Here is a 15,761-nt window from a genome sequence, read left to right on the forward strand (position 1 = left end):
AGCGTATGTTGGCAATTTGATCTCTAGTTCCTCTGCCTCCTCAAAATCCTGCCTGTACTTCTGGTAGTTCTCGATCCACATACTGCTGGAGTCTAGCTTGTAGGATTTTAAGCATAACTTTACTAGCATATGAAATGAGTGCAATGAATGGTGTGATCGTTTGAACATTCTTTGGCACTGCCTTTCTTTGGAATTGGAATGTAAACTGATCTTTTCCAATCCTGTGGCCACTGTTGGGTTTTCCAAATTTGCTGGCAAATTGAGTGTAGCACTTTTACTTCATCGTCTTTTAAGATTTTGAATAGCTCAGCCGGAATACTGTCACCTCCACTAGCTTTGTTGTTGTTCAGCTTTTCTAAGGCCCACTTCACTTCACATTCTAGGATGTCTGGCTCGAGGTCAGTGACCACCTCATCGTAGTTATCAGGGGCGTTAAGCTCGTTCTTGTATAGTTCTTCTGTGTAATTTTGCCACCTCTCCTTAATCTCTTCTGCCTCTGTTATGTCCCTGCCATTTTGGTCCTTTATCATGCCCATTTTTGCATGAAATGTTCCGTTCATCTCTCCAATTTTCTTGAAGAGATCTCTAGTCCTCCCTATTTTATTGGTTTCTTTTATTTCTTTGCACTGTTCATTTAAGAAGGCATTTTTATCTCTTCTAGCTATTCTCTGGAATTCTGTATTCAGTTGGGTGTATCTTTCTTTTTCTCCGTTGCCTTTCGCTTCCCTCCTATCCTCAGCTATTTGCAAAGCTTCCTCAGACAGCCATTTTGCTTTCTTGCATTTCTTTTTCTTTGGAATGGTTTTAGTTGCTACTTCTTGTACAATGTTGCGAACCTCTGGCCATAGTTCTTCAGGCACTCTGTCTATCAGATCTAATTCCTTAAATCTATTTGTCACCTCTACTGAATATTCGTCAGGGATATGATTTAGTTCATACCTCAGTGGCCTAGTGCTTTTCCCTACTTTCTTCAGCTTAAGCCTAAACTTTGCAATGAGAAGCTCATGGTCTGAGCCACAGTCAGCTCCTGGTCTTGTTTTTACTGACTGTATAGAGCTTCTCCATCTTTGGCTGCAGAGCACATAGTCAATCTGATTTCTTTGTTGACCGTCTGGTGATGTTCATGTGTAGAGCCGTCTCTTGGGTTGTTGGAAAAGAGTGTTTGCTATGACCATCGTATTCTCTTGACAAAATTCTATCAGCCTGTGCCCGGCTTCATTTTGTACTCCAAGGCCAAACTTGCCTGTTATTCCGGTTATCTTTTGGCTTCCTACTTTAGCATTCCAATCCCCCATGATGATAAGGACATCATTTTTTGGTGTTAGCTCTATAAGGTGCTGTAGGGCTTCATAGAACCGGTCAATTTCATCCTCTTCAGCACCGGTGGTTGGGGCATAGACCTGGACTACTGTGATACTGAATGGTTTGCCTTGGATTCGAACTGAGATCATTCTGTCATTTTGGGGATTGTATCCCAGTATTGCTTTTCCTACTCTTTTATTGACTATGAAGGCTACTCCATTTCTTCTGAGGGATTCTTGCCCGCAGTAGTATACCTGATGGTCATCTGAATTAAATTCACCCATTCCTGTCCATTTTAGTTCACTGATTCTTAAAATGTCGATGTTCAGTCTTGTCATCTCTTGTTTGACCACGACCAGCTTTCCTTGATTCATGGATCTTACATTCCAGGTTCCTATGGAGAAAAAATCTTTACAGCATCAGACTTTCCTTTCACCACCAGACACATCCACAGCTGAGCGTCCTTTCGGCTTTGGCCCAGTCGCTTCATTCTTTCTGGCGCTACTAGTACTAGCCCTCTGCTCTTCCCCAGTAGCATATTGGACGCCTTCTGACCTGAGGGGCTCATCTTCCAGCGTCATATCTTTTTTCCTTTTGTTACTGTCCATGGGGTTTTCATGGCAAAGATACTGGAGTGGGTTGCCATTTCCTTCTCCAGTGGATCACGTTTTGTCAGAACTCTCTGCTATGACCTTTCCGTCTTGAGTGGCCCTGCACGGCATAGCTCATAGCTTCATTGAATTACGCAAGCCCCTTCGCCAGGACAAGGCAGTAATCCATGAAGGGGACTTGGTTATTAGCGTGTAAGAAATTGGAATGATGAATTGTTAATCTCTCAGTCTACTTTCACCATCACAGAGACGACTTTATCCAGGAAAGATACAACTGCTATAATGGCTTAGACTGCAGGATGCAGTGATAAGCAACTGGCACTTTGTTTCACTTCCTTCTTTCATATAAACTGCACAAACAGTTTTTAGCTTCTAGTAAGCAACTATTATAAGAAAAGGAAACTGGTCATGTTAACATAATTGCACTGTGTAATTCACGCTACGATTGACAATTTCCTGTTTAGAACATTACATTCTTCCTTGGGATGGGAACCAGTTCTTAAAGTTTAATTGATTACTTTATTTTATTTTTTATTTTAATTCCATTTATATCCCGCCCTTCTCCGAAGACTCAGGGCGGCTTACAAGCTTAGCAGTAGCCTTCATTCTATGTATATGCCTGCTTGTTAGGGCTTTCACACACACCCCAAGCGGCATTATTACAAAGTCAGCTTAATTGCCCCCAACAATCTGGGTCCTCATTTCATAAAAGTAATTTTTATCAGATCTACATTTGAAACCGTGGAAAGGAATAATCTCACAAAAGCTTTTAAAACTCTTAGTTTCTGAACTTTACCACCTTTGGGATTGTCTCTTATTGTTTCTTTTATTCCTTTGCCTTGAATGTGAATGCGAAACGTTCCAACAAAATATGTTTGATGATGGCTTGGTGCTAGATTAGCTCTTAAGATGTGCTTCCTTCATTCTGCTCATTACATTTTCATATCTGGAAACATACCCAGTCAAAAAACAGAAACCAACATTGAGTAAAGGATCTGACCTTGTAGAGTTCATACAAATTTGTTAAGTTTATCAGGAAACACTATGAATGTCAGCTTTGGTTATCATTATTTACAATGTTCACTATGTTATGAATTCAAGACTAAACAATATTAAAATAACTTGGCAGTCTAATTACATTCAAGTGTATGCTCTGAGGCACAGTTAACATCTATAAAAGTATCCGGAAAAGCACATTATTTTGAAGTTCTTCAAGCTTCAATAATCTAATGCTGTATGAAATGACAACATTCCTGCACATTAATTCTTAACTGCCTTCTAATGGAGCAAAGACTGACAAACCCAGGAATCAGTTTTTATATTTCCATCGCCTAAGCATTATTATCCTCTGCTTTTATGATAAAACAAGCTATCTTTCTGCCTTTTATAGACTGAAAAGCAGTCTGCAATCACTATTCTGTGGAGAGAAGTATATAGGCCTGGATTAGTTAGCTGCATTGTACAGTGGCAAATCTGAAAAGAAAAACTGGGTACAGACCATCTGAGATATTTTTTATAATGTTTATTAAAATTTACATAAACATACACAAAATATATACAAACTAAGGAAAAATGGAAAAAGTGCAAGGAAAGGGGTGGTGGGAAATAAAGTGATATGCAAAGATTTCACCAAGACAAGTATAATTTCAGTAACTTAACAACTTTTCCATATAACAACAAAAATTGTTCCGTATCTTGTTGTTGTTAGTTGTGAAGTCGTGTCCGACCCATAGCGACCCCATGGACAATGTTCCTCCAGGCCTTCCTATCCTCTACCATCTTCTGGAGTCCATTTAAGCTCACGCCTACTGCTTCAGTGACTCCATCCAGCCACCTCATTCTCTGTCGTCCCCTTCTTCTATTGCCCTCAATCTTTCCCAGCATTAGGCTCTTCTCCAGTGAGTCCTTCCTTCTCATTAGGTGGCCAAAGTATTTGAGTTTTAGCTTCAGGATCTGGCCTTCTAAAGAGCAGTCAGGGTTGATCTCCTCTAGGACTGACCGGTTTGATTGCCTTGCAGTCCAAGGGACTCGCAGGAGTCTTCTCCAGCACCATAGTTCAAAGGCCTCAATTCTTTGGCGCTCAGCTTTTCTTATGGTCCAACTTTCACAGCCATACATTGCAACTGGGAAGACCATAGCCTTGACTATACGCACTTTTGTTGGCAGAGTGATGTCTCTGCTTTTTAGTGTGCTGTCTAGATTTGCCATAGGTTTCCTCTCCAGGAGCGTCTTTTAATTTCTTGGCTGCAGTCCCCATCTGCAGTGATCTTGGAGCCCAGGAAAATAAAATCTGTCACTACCTCCATTTCTTCCCCATCTATTTGCCAGGAATTGAGAGGGCCGGATGCCATGATCTTGGTTTTCTTAATGTTTAGTTTCAACCCAACTTTTGCACTCTCCTTCTTCACTCGCAACAAGAGACTCTTCAGTTCCTCTTCACTTTCTGCCATTAGAGTGGTATCATCTGCATATCTTAGGTTGTTGATATTTCTTCCAGCAATCTTAATTCCAACTTTTGATTCATCTAGCCCTGCCTTTCTCATGATGTGCTCTGCATATAAGTTAAATAGGCAAGGCGACAGTATACAGCCTTGCCAGACTCCTTTCCCAATTTTGAACCAATCAGTGGTTCCGTGTCCAGTTCTCACTGTTGCTTCTTGGCCCGCATATAGGTTTCTCAAGAGACAAATAAGATGGTCTGGTACACCCATCTCTTTAAGGACTTGCCACAGTTTGTTATGATCCACACAATCAAAGGCTTTAGCATAGTCAATGAAGCAGAAGTAGATGTTTTTCTGGTACTACTTCTCAATAACCTATTCACATATTCTGCTGAACAATAGATTGTGAAACAAGAAGACTAGTAATTCTGGTTAAATATTGCAGCAGGAAGCAGCACTGAGAATTAATGGGCCATCCAGCTCCTCATTCTACTGTGATGGTCAGCTCTGCTCTCCACGGAGTGCCATTGCTTTGCCAGATGTTCCCGTTTCTCTTCTCCCTTCTCTCTTCTTATTTCCCATCAGTCTCGTCATATCAAAGGGCATGTTAGTGACATTTTCTGGGGCAAGGATGAGAAAGAGGAAATCATTGCCAAGTCCAATCTCTACCATAATATTTTGATTATTGTGAGGACTAAACTATAAATCCCACAAAAAATAGCTGCACAGATGGAGTTAAAATATAACTTATTTCTGAACTATGCTAAGTAGCAGCAAGCAATAATGAATCTGCTACTCTTCAATGACATCTAAAAAAGACAATTGTTATTTTCTTGTTTCAATACATTTTCCTTTTTTTTGTATTGCCAACAGATAATGGCACTTGGACACAATTATGGTTGGTCTCTGATTACCATGAGCATGGCTCTCTGTTTGATTACCTCAACCGATATACTGTAACTATTGAAGGGATGATTAAATTGGCTCTTTCTGCTGCCAGTGGCTTGGCACATCTGCACATGGAAATTGTGGGGACTCAAGGTAAGAGATGCAGATGTACATTTGATAACGAACAGTTGGAAAATTAGAAAAACAAGCTTCTGTTATTGATAGACATGAGCTGAAAAAGAATAAATTCTTTTGATATAAAGAGATTCATTGACTCTAAGAACAGCAACAGTGATAATTTTTAAACTTGTGTGCTGCCCAATTCTCAGTGATTCTCGGTCATCCAAAATAAACAATAACTAATTACGATAAAATCAATAAAAGATGCCGAGCAAGCACAACAGACTAGGAAGAATGTGGCAAGGGATCTCATTCTTATTTGCTAAAAGTCTGGGTGAAGAGCCAGGCGTTCATGGCTCCTCAAAACAACAGAGTGGAGGCCAGCTGGATTTCAGGGGAAAGCATTCCAGAGAGTTTGCTCTAAAGAAGATGCACTTCTGGGGTCCCAGTTGATGATATTGTTTAATCAAAGGAACCTGGATTATGCCAACCTTGCTGGATTGAATTAGCCTGTAGATTAACATTGAGAAGATTTAGAAATCTGATATTGTTTATTTAAGAGGAAGAGATCTTTGGAATAGGTGGAGCTAAAGTTTCCTTTTAACAAACTGAGGTTAAGCATAGTTTCTTTTATTTGAAGTAATGAGGAATTGTACTTCAAAGTAATAGGACTGATGTGCTAAGGAAGGATGTAAATGAGAATAGATAATTCCAGTTCTTCATCCTGCATTTTAAATGGTGATTTAACAAGATAGAAAATGCATATATTGTCCTACTGTCTTAATCTAGGAAGAATTGGCAGTAGAAGACCTATTCAATTTACACTGTTGAAGTTTTCCTTCAGGATAAATTACAATTTTTAGATCTCATGAATATTGCCACAACTTAACCAAGGTTTTTATATTGCACTCTTTTTTGTTTTTTCTTGACCAAAGAGTATAAACAGAATTCACTCTCATACTTTGTTAGGAAAACCTGGGATTGCACATCGTGACTTGAAATCCAAAAATATATTGGTGAAGAAGAATGGCACTTGTGCCATTGCAGACCTTGGTCTAGCTGTCCGCCATGATTCTGTAACTGATACAATTGATATTGCCCCTAATCAGAGAGTTGGAACAAAACGGTGAGTATATATATATATATATATATGAGCTGACTGGGTTGAGTAGATAAAGATACATTTGGTAATTTTGAATGTTTCCTTTCTCTGTAGTCTTTTGGCTGCATCATCATTAGAATTGTATTTTCTTAGCCATTAGCTGTTCAACGTGCATCATTAGGATTGGATATTTGTGAACCAATTACAGCATTAAATTACTTCTGAAATTTAAAGAGTTCCCCAATAAGGTACTTTACAGCATAAAATATTTTAACAAAATCATGTGCATTAGAAATGTAATTAACATTTCTATAAACCTGAGCAGTTCATTAAATGGTGAATTGTTGAAGGAGAATAATCTATCTTTAATGATAGCTGAACACATATTAATTAGGCAACTGCCTTTTATCTATATGAACTATATACTTAAAATTTGCATTGTGTTTTAATATATTCTTCTTTCAAAATGATTTCCAATAAATTATTTAGGATAATCCTTAATATCCTTAGTGTAAAATATTGTGCACTGTGTATTTCAACAAGTTTTTCTGGCAACCATATTTCTTGTAGATCTAAATCTAATCACTCACGACAGTACAGTATTACAGAGCAGACAACTAAATCACCTGACAAACGAGAGAAAGTTTTGTAGAATGATTGCTTGTGTTCCTAGTCTTGCTTCACCTTTCCTGCCAATAAAACCTTACAGTGCTGCTAACTAGCAAGACAATATTTTCTTTCTTTTTAGCTTGATTTTGTTGGTAAGCATTTTAAAAATGCTGTTAACAGAAAGTCAAATAATATTTAAAAGATCCTTAAATATTATAGGCTTTCCTCAAAAGTTGTTGAATGAATTTTTGTTCCTATTCATAATAGACAATAGATGCATATTTTCTGTATATGTGAAGCATATAATAATAATAAACCTTTATTGTCAAAGTACAACGTGTACATTGAGATTAGTGTCTCAAATAGATGCCCTTAATCTGATTGTTCTTTTGCTACAGTTACATGGCCCCTGAGGTTCTTGATGAAACAATAAACATGAAGCATTTTGATTCATTTAAGTGTGCGGATATCTATGCCCTCGGCCTGGTTTACTGGGAAATTGCTCGCAGGTGCAACTCAGGAGGTAATAGATTCTCTCCCTCCTTCCCTCCTTCCCTCCCTCCCTCTCATAAAAGTTAAGAGTTTCCTATTGGCTTCAGATCTTACAATTCTGTACATTTTGATGCAAAGGAAGTAAAGTTGCTGATTCAGAATCTGTTTCCCCCACACACACACGCACACACACTGATTTAGCATTATAGTCAGACTTTCCTTTAATAGGTTTGAATGATAGTCATTGGTTCAAACCACAAAGCTATAGTTCAGGATTAACATTATTTTTTTCCTGTTCTCTTTGATATACTAAATAACAAAGGTAGTAAGTCATGAAGTATTAATAAAAAATCCCTCCTTAATCTGCATGACTGCAGAATGTATTCCGAACTAAGATAATTTTTTTATTACATTTTTATTGATCAGTTGTGGGGATTATTTAATTCATTTTTGTCATCAACTGAAAAACTATCATATTTTAGATGGAAATAAGCAAGGAGCAGAAAATAGAATATGGGCCATAGCTGCTTCTGTATATGCTTAGTAAAAGTATTATTTAAGCTTACTCACATAAATGGAAAAGAGGAAGGACAAGAAATACAAATTTTCCAGTCTCAAAATTTTCCACTTCTGGAAAGTGCTAAAAGTACATTGTATCTGCATATTACTGTTTCAATATCTCAATAAATCTACATACGGCAAAGTTTTTTTAGTGTCTATGCATGTTCGGACCTCATTAGAATAAGGTTAAATTTAAATTTATCACATCAAATAGTATAATTGAAATGCTTACACACTGTAGATCAGCGTTTCCCAACCTTAGGAACTTGAAGATGCGTGGACTTCAACTCCCAGAATTCCCTAGCCAGCTATGCTGGCTGGGGAATTCTGGGAGTTGAAGTCCACGCATCTTCAAGTTCCTAAGGTTGGGAAACGCTGCTGTAGATATTAAGATGAATATGCTAATTGGAATGATACTCATTTGTATAAGAAAAATTCACATTTAATGGTATATAGCAAAAAAAAGCACACTAAAAAGTTAGACAAAAAGATCCATGATAAAGAAGAAGACATGCCTTATGAAGAAATGAAGAAAGATTTTGCAGTCAAACAGCTTAATCAAATAAATTAAACTGAATTAGACAACAAAGGATAACAAATATAATGAATCAAAAAGTGATCATTTCCATAGATCATTTTTTAAATTGCCACACTTTAGAATAAGATAAAATAATTATTCTGCCATGGACTAATAACAAAACTCTTTAATCTCAGGGATAATACTAATAACTTTGATTAAAAAGAAAGGATTCAAATATAATTGAAATGTTAAAAAGCTAGTACTCTGTAAGAAAGTATTGAAATCAGAATTTTGTTATAACAAAGAAACTGCAGAAGTAGTTGTAAGATTAATTTTGCTAGAGCAAGTTCCTGTTTTTAAAAACTTTTTTATATTATACAAATTGGATACTTTTAACAAATATCAGTAGATAAGAAATATTAAGTTCAAGAGCGTTTTTTAAAAGCTTATATTTGTTTGCTTATTTTTATGCCATCCCAATCACCAAAGTAATTCTAAGTGGTGTATATAATAAGATAGGCCAATGATGGCAAATCTTTTAGAGACTGAGTGCCCAAACTGCAATCTAAAACCCACTTATGTGTCATTGGGTGCCAGGTGGGCATGGTCCATTGGGTGGGCATGGCCCATTGGGGGGGGCATGGCTGTGGTGGTAATGGCAGACTGGGTGGGACTAAAAAGTTCAATCAATCAATTCCAACTTTGCGAGATCTTTTTTTTTCCCCGCAAGAAGTTGAAATTGATTAAACTTTTTTTTTTTTTGCACACAGCAGACGCCTAAAGCGAAAAATTTTTATAAAACCCAGCTGAAGGCCTAGGACTGGGGCGACGGCACGCGTGCCCACAGAGAGGGCTCTGCGTGCCACCTGTGGCACCTGTGCCATAGGTTCGCCACCACAGAGATAGGCAATTAATCTGTCATTGAAGATTTTTGTGCAAGATACAAACTGTGTAGTAACTGTTAAGTATATGTCTTCTTTATTCAGAAAAATCACTGGATCCCAAATACAGAAGGTGAAATGAATATAAAAATATTTTGAATTTGTGTTTAAAAGAAGGGAAAGAGATTTTGTTCACTGTTACGATATGTAATATTGAAAAATATTTTGGAAAGCTATTATAGTGATATTTATTAGGAAAGCAGTACTGAAATCTAAGATGATCTTAATAATTTTATTATGAGAAATCTAAAGAAAAATAGTTTCATATACCGTATATACTTGAGTATAAGCCGACTCGAGTATAAGCCGAGACCCCCAATTTCACCCCCAAAAACTGGAAAAAGTTGGTGACTTGAGTATAAGCCGATCCGCCGTTCTGCAAGCCTCCGCCGCCGGCTGCTTCGTTCCGCAGCGGAAAGAAGCAGGCAGGCTGCTTCGTTCCGCAGTGGAAAGAAGCAGCCTGCTTCGTTCAGGCTGCTTCGTTCCACAGCGGAAAGAAGCAGGCAGGCAGGGGGCGGAGGAACGGAGACCCGGCGACGTTTGGGGAGGTTTGGGCGCCTCTCCAAATATCCCCAAACGTCGCCGGGTCTCCGTTCCTCTGTGCCCTGCCTGCCTGCTTCTTTCCACAGCGGAAAGAAGCAGGCAGGCAGGGGGCGGAGGAACGGAGACCCGGCGACGTTTGGGGAGGTTTGGGCGCCTCTCCAAATATCCCCAAACGTCGCCGGGTCTCCGTTCCTCTGTGCCCTGCCTGCCTGCTTCTTTCCACAGCAGAAAGAAGCAGGGAGGCAGGGGGCGGAGGAACGGAGACCCGGCGACGTTTGGGGAGGTTTGGGCGCCTCTCCAAATATCCCCAAACGTCGCCGGGTCTCCGTTCCTCTGTGCCCTGCCTGCCTGCTTCTTTCCACAGCAGAAAGAAGCAGGGAGGCAGGGGGCGGAGGAACGGAGACCCGGCGACGTTTGGGGAGGTTTGGGCGCCTCTCCAAATATCCCCAAACGTCGCCGGGTCTCCGTTCCTCTGTGCCCTGCCTGCCTGCTTCTTTCCACAGCAGAAAGAAGCAGGGAGGCAGGGGGCGGAGGAACGGAGACCCGGCGACGTTTGGGGAGGTTTGGGCGCCTCTCCAAATATCCCCAAACGTCGCCGGGTCTCCGTTCCTCTGTGCCCTGCCTGCCTGCTTCTTTCCACAGCAGAAAGAAGCAGGGAGGCAGGGGGCGGAGGAACGGAGACCCGGCGACGTTTGGGGAGGTTTGGGCGCCTCTCCAAATATCCCCAAACGTCGCCGGGTCTCCGTTCCTCTGTGCCCTGCCTGCCTGCTTCTTTCCACAGCAGAAAGAAGCAGGGAGGCAGGGGGCGGAGGAACGGAGACCCGGCGACGTTTGGGGAGGTTTGGGCGCCTCTCCAAATATCCCCAAACGTCGCCGGGTCTCCGTTCCTCTGTGCCCTGCCTGCCTGCTTCTTTCCACAGCAGAAAGAAGCAGGGAGGCAGGGGGCGGAGGAACGGAGACCCGGCGACGTTTGGGGAGGTTTGGGCGCCTCTCCAAATATCCCCAAACGTCGCCGGGTCTCCGTTCCTCTGTGCCCTGCCTGCCTGCTTCTTTCCACAGCAGAAAGAAGCAGGGAGGCAGGGGGCGGAGGAACGGAGACCCGGCGACGTTTGGGGAGGTTTGGGCGCCTCTCCAAATATCCCCAAACGTCGCCGGGTCTCCGTTCCTCTGTGCCCTGCCTGCCTGCTTCTTTCCACAGCGGAAAGAAGCAGGGAGGCAGGGGGCGGAGGAACGGAGACCCGGCGACGTTTGGGGAGGTTTGGGCGCCTCTCCAAATATCCCCAAACGTCGCCGGGTCTCCGTTCCTCTGTGCCCTGCCTGCCTGCTTCTTTCCACAGCAGAAAGAAGCAGGGAGGCAGGGGGCGGAGGAACGGAGACCCGGCGACGTTTGGGGAGGTTTGGGCGCCTCTCCAAATATCCCCAAACGTCGCCGGGTCTCCGTTCCTCTGTGCCCTGCCTGCCTGCTTCTTTCCACAGCAGAAAGAAGCAGGGAGGCAGGGGGCGGAGGAACGGAGACCCGGCGACGTTTGGGGAGGTTTGGGCGCCTCTCCAAATATCCCCAAACGTCGCCGGGTCTCCGTTCCTCCGCCCCCTGCCTCCCTGCTTCTTTCTGCTGTGGAAAGAAGCAGGCAGGCAGGGCACAGAGGAACGGAGACCCGGCGACGTTTGGGGATATTTGGAGAGGCGCCCAAACCTCCCCAAACGTCGCCGGGTCTCCGTTCCTCCGCCCCCTGCCTGCCTGCTTCTTTCCGCTGTGGAAAGAAGCAGGCAGGCAGGGCACAGAGGAACGGAGACCCGGCGACGTTTGGGGATATTTGGAGAGGCGCCCAAACCTCCCCAAACGTCGCCGGGTCTCCGTTCCTCCGCCCCCTGCCTGCCTGCTTCTTTCCGCTGTGGAAAGAAGCAGGCAGGCAGGGCACAGAGGAACGGAGACCCGGCTTCGTTTGGGGACTTTTGGGGAGGTGCGCGCGCACCTCCCCAAACTTCGGCAGGTCTCCGGACGGCGGTGGCTTGGGAGAGGTGAGCGCGATCCCGGAAGCTCCAAAGCCTCGGCCGCGCACAAGTCCTCAGTAAGTTTTTTTGTTGACTGGAGTATAAGCCGAAGTGGAATTTTTCAGCCCAAAAAGTGGGCTGAAAAATTCGGCTTATACTCAAGTATATACGGTACTTATGGTGGATTAGATAGTATATTCTGTACATTGGAAAACCCTCAACTACCAAAACAGAAAGACTAATATATATATTACTTCTAGGTTTAATTTAGCCATTATTTATAATCTCCTTAGAAGAAAAATATTTTTAATACACTGTTAACGTTAAGAATATAATAGTGGATAATAATTTTCTTGTTTTTTCTAGGATTATCATGGGTATTTTTCATTTAATAATTGCCGGATATATATATATATAACTCCTTTTTTCTTATTTTCTATATTGCTTCCTATGTTGGTAATCATAAATATTGAAAGTTAAAAGAAGCAGGCCACAGACTCTCAGGTGCTTTTCCTGTGCACATATTATTGTTACTATATAATGTTCATATTTTATTACTGAAAACCAATATGCACACATCATCAGATATCAGGTTCACTGCTAAGTTCCATGTTGTATCATACTTCCTGCTCCTTTTGCAGGCTGTTCATCCTATATCATTAATGCTACTATGCCTATGTAAAAGATATTTTCATAAGAAATAATAGCTTGTTTCTCTTTTTTCCTTTTAGGTATTCATGAAGAATATCAGCTCCCATACTATGACCTTGTGCCCTCTGACCCGTCCATTGAAGAAATGCGAAAAGTTGTATGTGAACAGAAACTACGACCTAACATTCCCAACTGGTGGCAGAGTTATGAGGTACACTTGATCATGAAAACTAAAAAGCATGCCATAAAGCATCATTCTTAATATAGTATTTGTCATATTAGCTAGAGGGGAACGGAAAGCTTCAGCAAATTGTTGGCACGAAATCTTGGTAGCAGTTGGATAAAGAACTCGAGATATCAACTCATTCTCTTTACTGTATTTACAGTACCTCAGTACTGTATGTACTGAAGTATTTTATTCTGGCTTTTTGAATAAGGTCTGTGCGATCTATAGGTTAATCCATACATACAAAAAGTATTTTCTGCTAAATATATTAAAATTCTGGCTTTGATTATAGTTCTAGCCAGCCTGTTAAAAATGGACTTAAGTTATACATTGCACTAAGCTAAGGTTTGCATAATTGTGGCATTTTGAATAACACACATTGGATTCACACATCACACATTTCAAGCCAAACCAAGCAGCCCACATTATAGCCAGACATGGTATTTAAACACAACCATTTTTTCAAATTTTCTTTATTTGTTTGTAGAAAGATATAAATAAATCGTCTACATGCAGAAGACAAAACTCAAGTGCAGATTTCAAATTTAAAGTGTTAAAAAGAAGTTGGATTGGTTGGCTCTGGGTTGGTTTTCATGTAATACAAAAGAAACCCACCCCCACCCCCCCACAATTATAGCATATTTAACAAACCAGTTTTTAAAAACAGCTTTGAGTTCTGTGGAAATGCAGTTAGTGACAAAAATTGTCTTTTTCATGATTGTGGAAGACAAATCTTTGCTTCTTTTAAGAGGCAATTGGCAAACACTGAATTTTATTTTGACCAGATTTTTAAGAAAAATCCTATTAAAAAACTTAAGTTGCCACTGCAGTTTTAAATGCATACTAGCAAAAAAAAAATAAGCACAAAGTAGCATCATAAGCAACCCATTCTTCATAGATTTGTTTTAAAAAATGGATTTGATCTACTGAAAAGAGATTTCTCCTGATGTCATTCTTCCCATGTTCCCAGGCTTTGCGAATTATGGGGAAAATGATGCGAGAGTGCTGGTATGCCAATGGAGCAGCACGGCTAACAGCCTTACGCATCAAGAAAACTCTCTCTCAACTCAGTATCCAGGAAGATGTGAAAATTTAGACTCCAAGCCCCATCTTGAGGAAAGTGCACAAAAAGCTGCCATACAAGAATTGATGTGGTCAAGAAGGCCTACCTCGTCTTTGTATTCAGCCTGCTGCTATCAACTGGACAGCTTGGCCTGCAGGTGGCCAGGTGAGGAGGATCAACATTAGAGACTTCACTCATTTCCTCATTTAAGAGTGGAACGCATCTTTTTTGAATTCCCTTTTGAGAAGCATTCTGAGGGGCTTGTATAGGAGAACGTCAGTCACAATATAACATTGTTTCTCTTATGGAAATCCCTGTAAATTTGAGTTATGTGCTGATTAAGGAAAGCCTTATGGCTTGGGAGAAGAAGATATTTTCTTGTGGATTAAAAAGTGTGGCAAGGGGAAGGTTCCGAGGACTGACACGTACACACAGGCACCTTATGTGCACTTTGTCTGGCCATATAGTGGCCCTTTTCTAGCTCAACAGATCCTAAGCCAGAACTACAGAGCGTGCATGTGCAAAGGTATGTGTCCCTTTGCCCTGTAGATGTGTATTGTGTCTCCTTGTGCTCCTGTGCATGTTGAAAATGTAGTGTGTCCTTTTGTGAAGTGCAGGTGCTAATTCCCTATTTCTCACTAGCTGATAATTAGCTGTCTTCTTACAGAGTAGGGTTCTGCCCTGCTAAATAGTAGACTTTGGGGGGGCACTGTACAAGTGGTTCCACTGCCATTCTTACCCTCTTTTTTTTTAAAGCAGGGAAAATACTTTTGATTGTGCGCGTTTGTTTTTTAGTTTAAAATTCTCCCATAATGGGTAGCAATGATTAGCAAGCAGAAAGAATTGTGGAAGAATTAGGTATCTGCTGAAATTGGTGCTTTCCTAGTTAAAGAAAGGCAAACAAAATTGAACATGTAGGATCATTGCCCTTCCATTTCTCAAGGTGCCTTTGGCAGAACAACTCCGGTGTTTTACATTTCTCTACCGAATGAAATGGCTATGGAGAAATATGCACTCAAGAGACTTCCTGGCAACATTTGTCCTTTCAAGGAACAATGACTGCAAAATAAAGCTGATGTGTGTGTGCGTGTGTGTGTACGTGCGTTTATGTGTAGATAGATAGATAGATAAATATAATATGATCTCCCTTATTCTGGAAGCTACTTTGTGTCACTTGGGCATGGGGTGGGGTGGGGTGGGGTAGGGTAGGGTAGGGAAGGATTGGGAATGGATTAACTGCATGCATTTTGTTTGAATTAAATGATCAGGGCATCGTAGGACTGATTAGGCTGTCACATCATTTTGTGGGGGGAACAGCCTGAGATTGTATTGTGATGCAAATAATGCATTAGAAACTCCATTATGTGTAGGTTGGGTGTTTGATAGATAACTCCTGAAGCCATAACTTTTAACTGGAGTGGTTTGATTAATTTTTTTAATTCTTATTTTAATTGAGGGGCTGGATTTTAACTTTTTTTACTATTGTTTATAAAATAGATAATTACCTCTCATTTGTTTATAAAGAAATCACTGCAAAAAAAAAGAAAAAAACTGAGAAATGCACACAGCTCAATTTTACACTGGAAATGTTTCTATACAAACCACGAGCCCTTGACTACTAAGAGGAGGAGTTATCCCTTCTTGGACGGGGGATTTTATAAGAATATAAAATATTCTGTATTTGTTGTTTGTCAAAATA

General features: G+C 40.9%; 1 protein-coding gene across 1 annotated transcript in view; it reads left to right on the forward strand.

The window, feature by feature from the left end:
* Window positions 1–15,231, forward strand: part of ACVR1B (activin A receptor type 1B) — a 48,321-nt gene extending 33,090 nt beyond the window's left edge. Inside the window, exons 5-9 of the mRNA XM_081321974.1 lie at window positions 5,228–5,395; window positions 6,332–6,488; window positions 7,472–7,596; window positions 12,854–12,984; window positions 13,970–15,231. Of these exons, the coding sequence (XP_081178100.1) occupies window positions 5,228–5,395; window positions 6,332–6,488; window positions 7,472–7,596; window positions 12,854–12,984; window positions 13,970–14,095 (707 nt within the window). The 3' untranslated portion in view covers window positions 14,096–15,231. The remainder of the gene's footprint in view (window positions 1–5,227; window positions 5,396–6,331; window positions 6,489–7,471; window positions 7,597–12,853; window positions 12,985–13,969) is intronic.
* Window positions 15,232–15,761: the final 530 nt, after the last annotated feature.

Source organism: Vipera berus (genome assembly GCF_964194415.1).
Source record: "Vipera berus genome assembly, chromosome: 2".
Lineage (NCBI taxonomy): Eukaryota > Metazoa > Chordata > Lepidosauria > Squamata > Viperidae > Vipera > Vipera berus.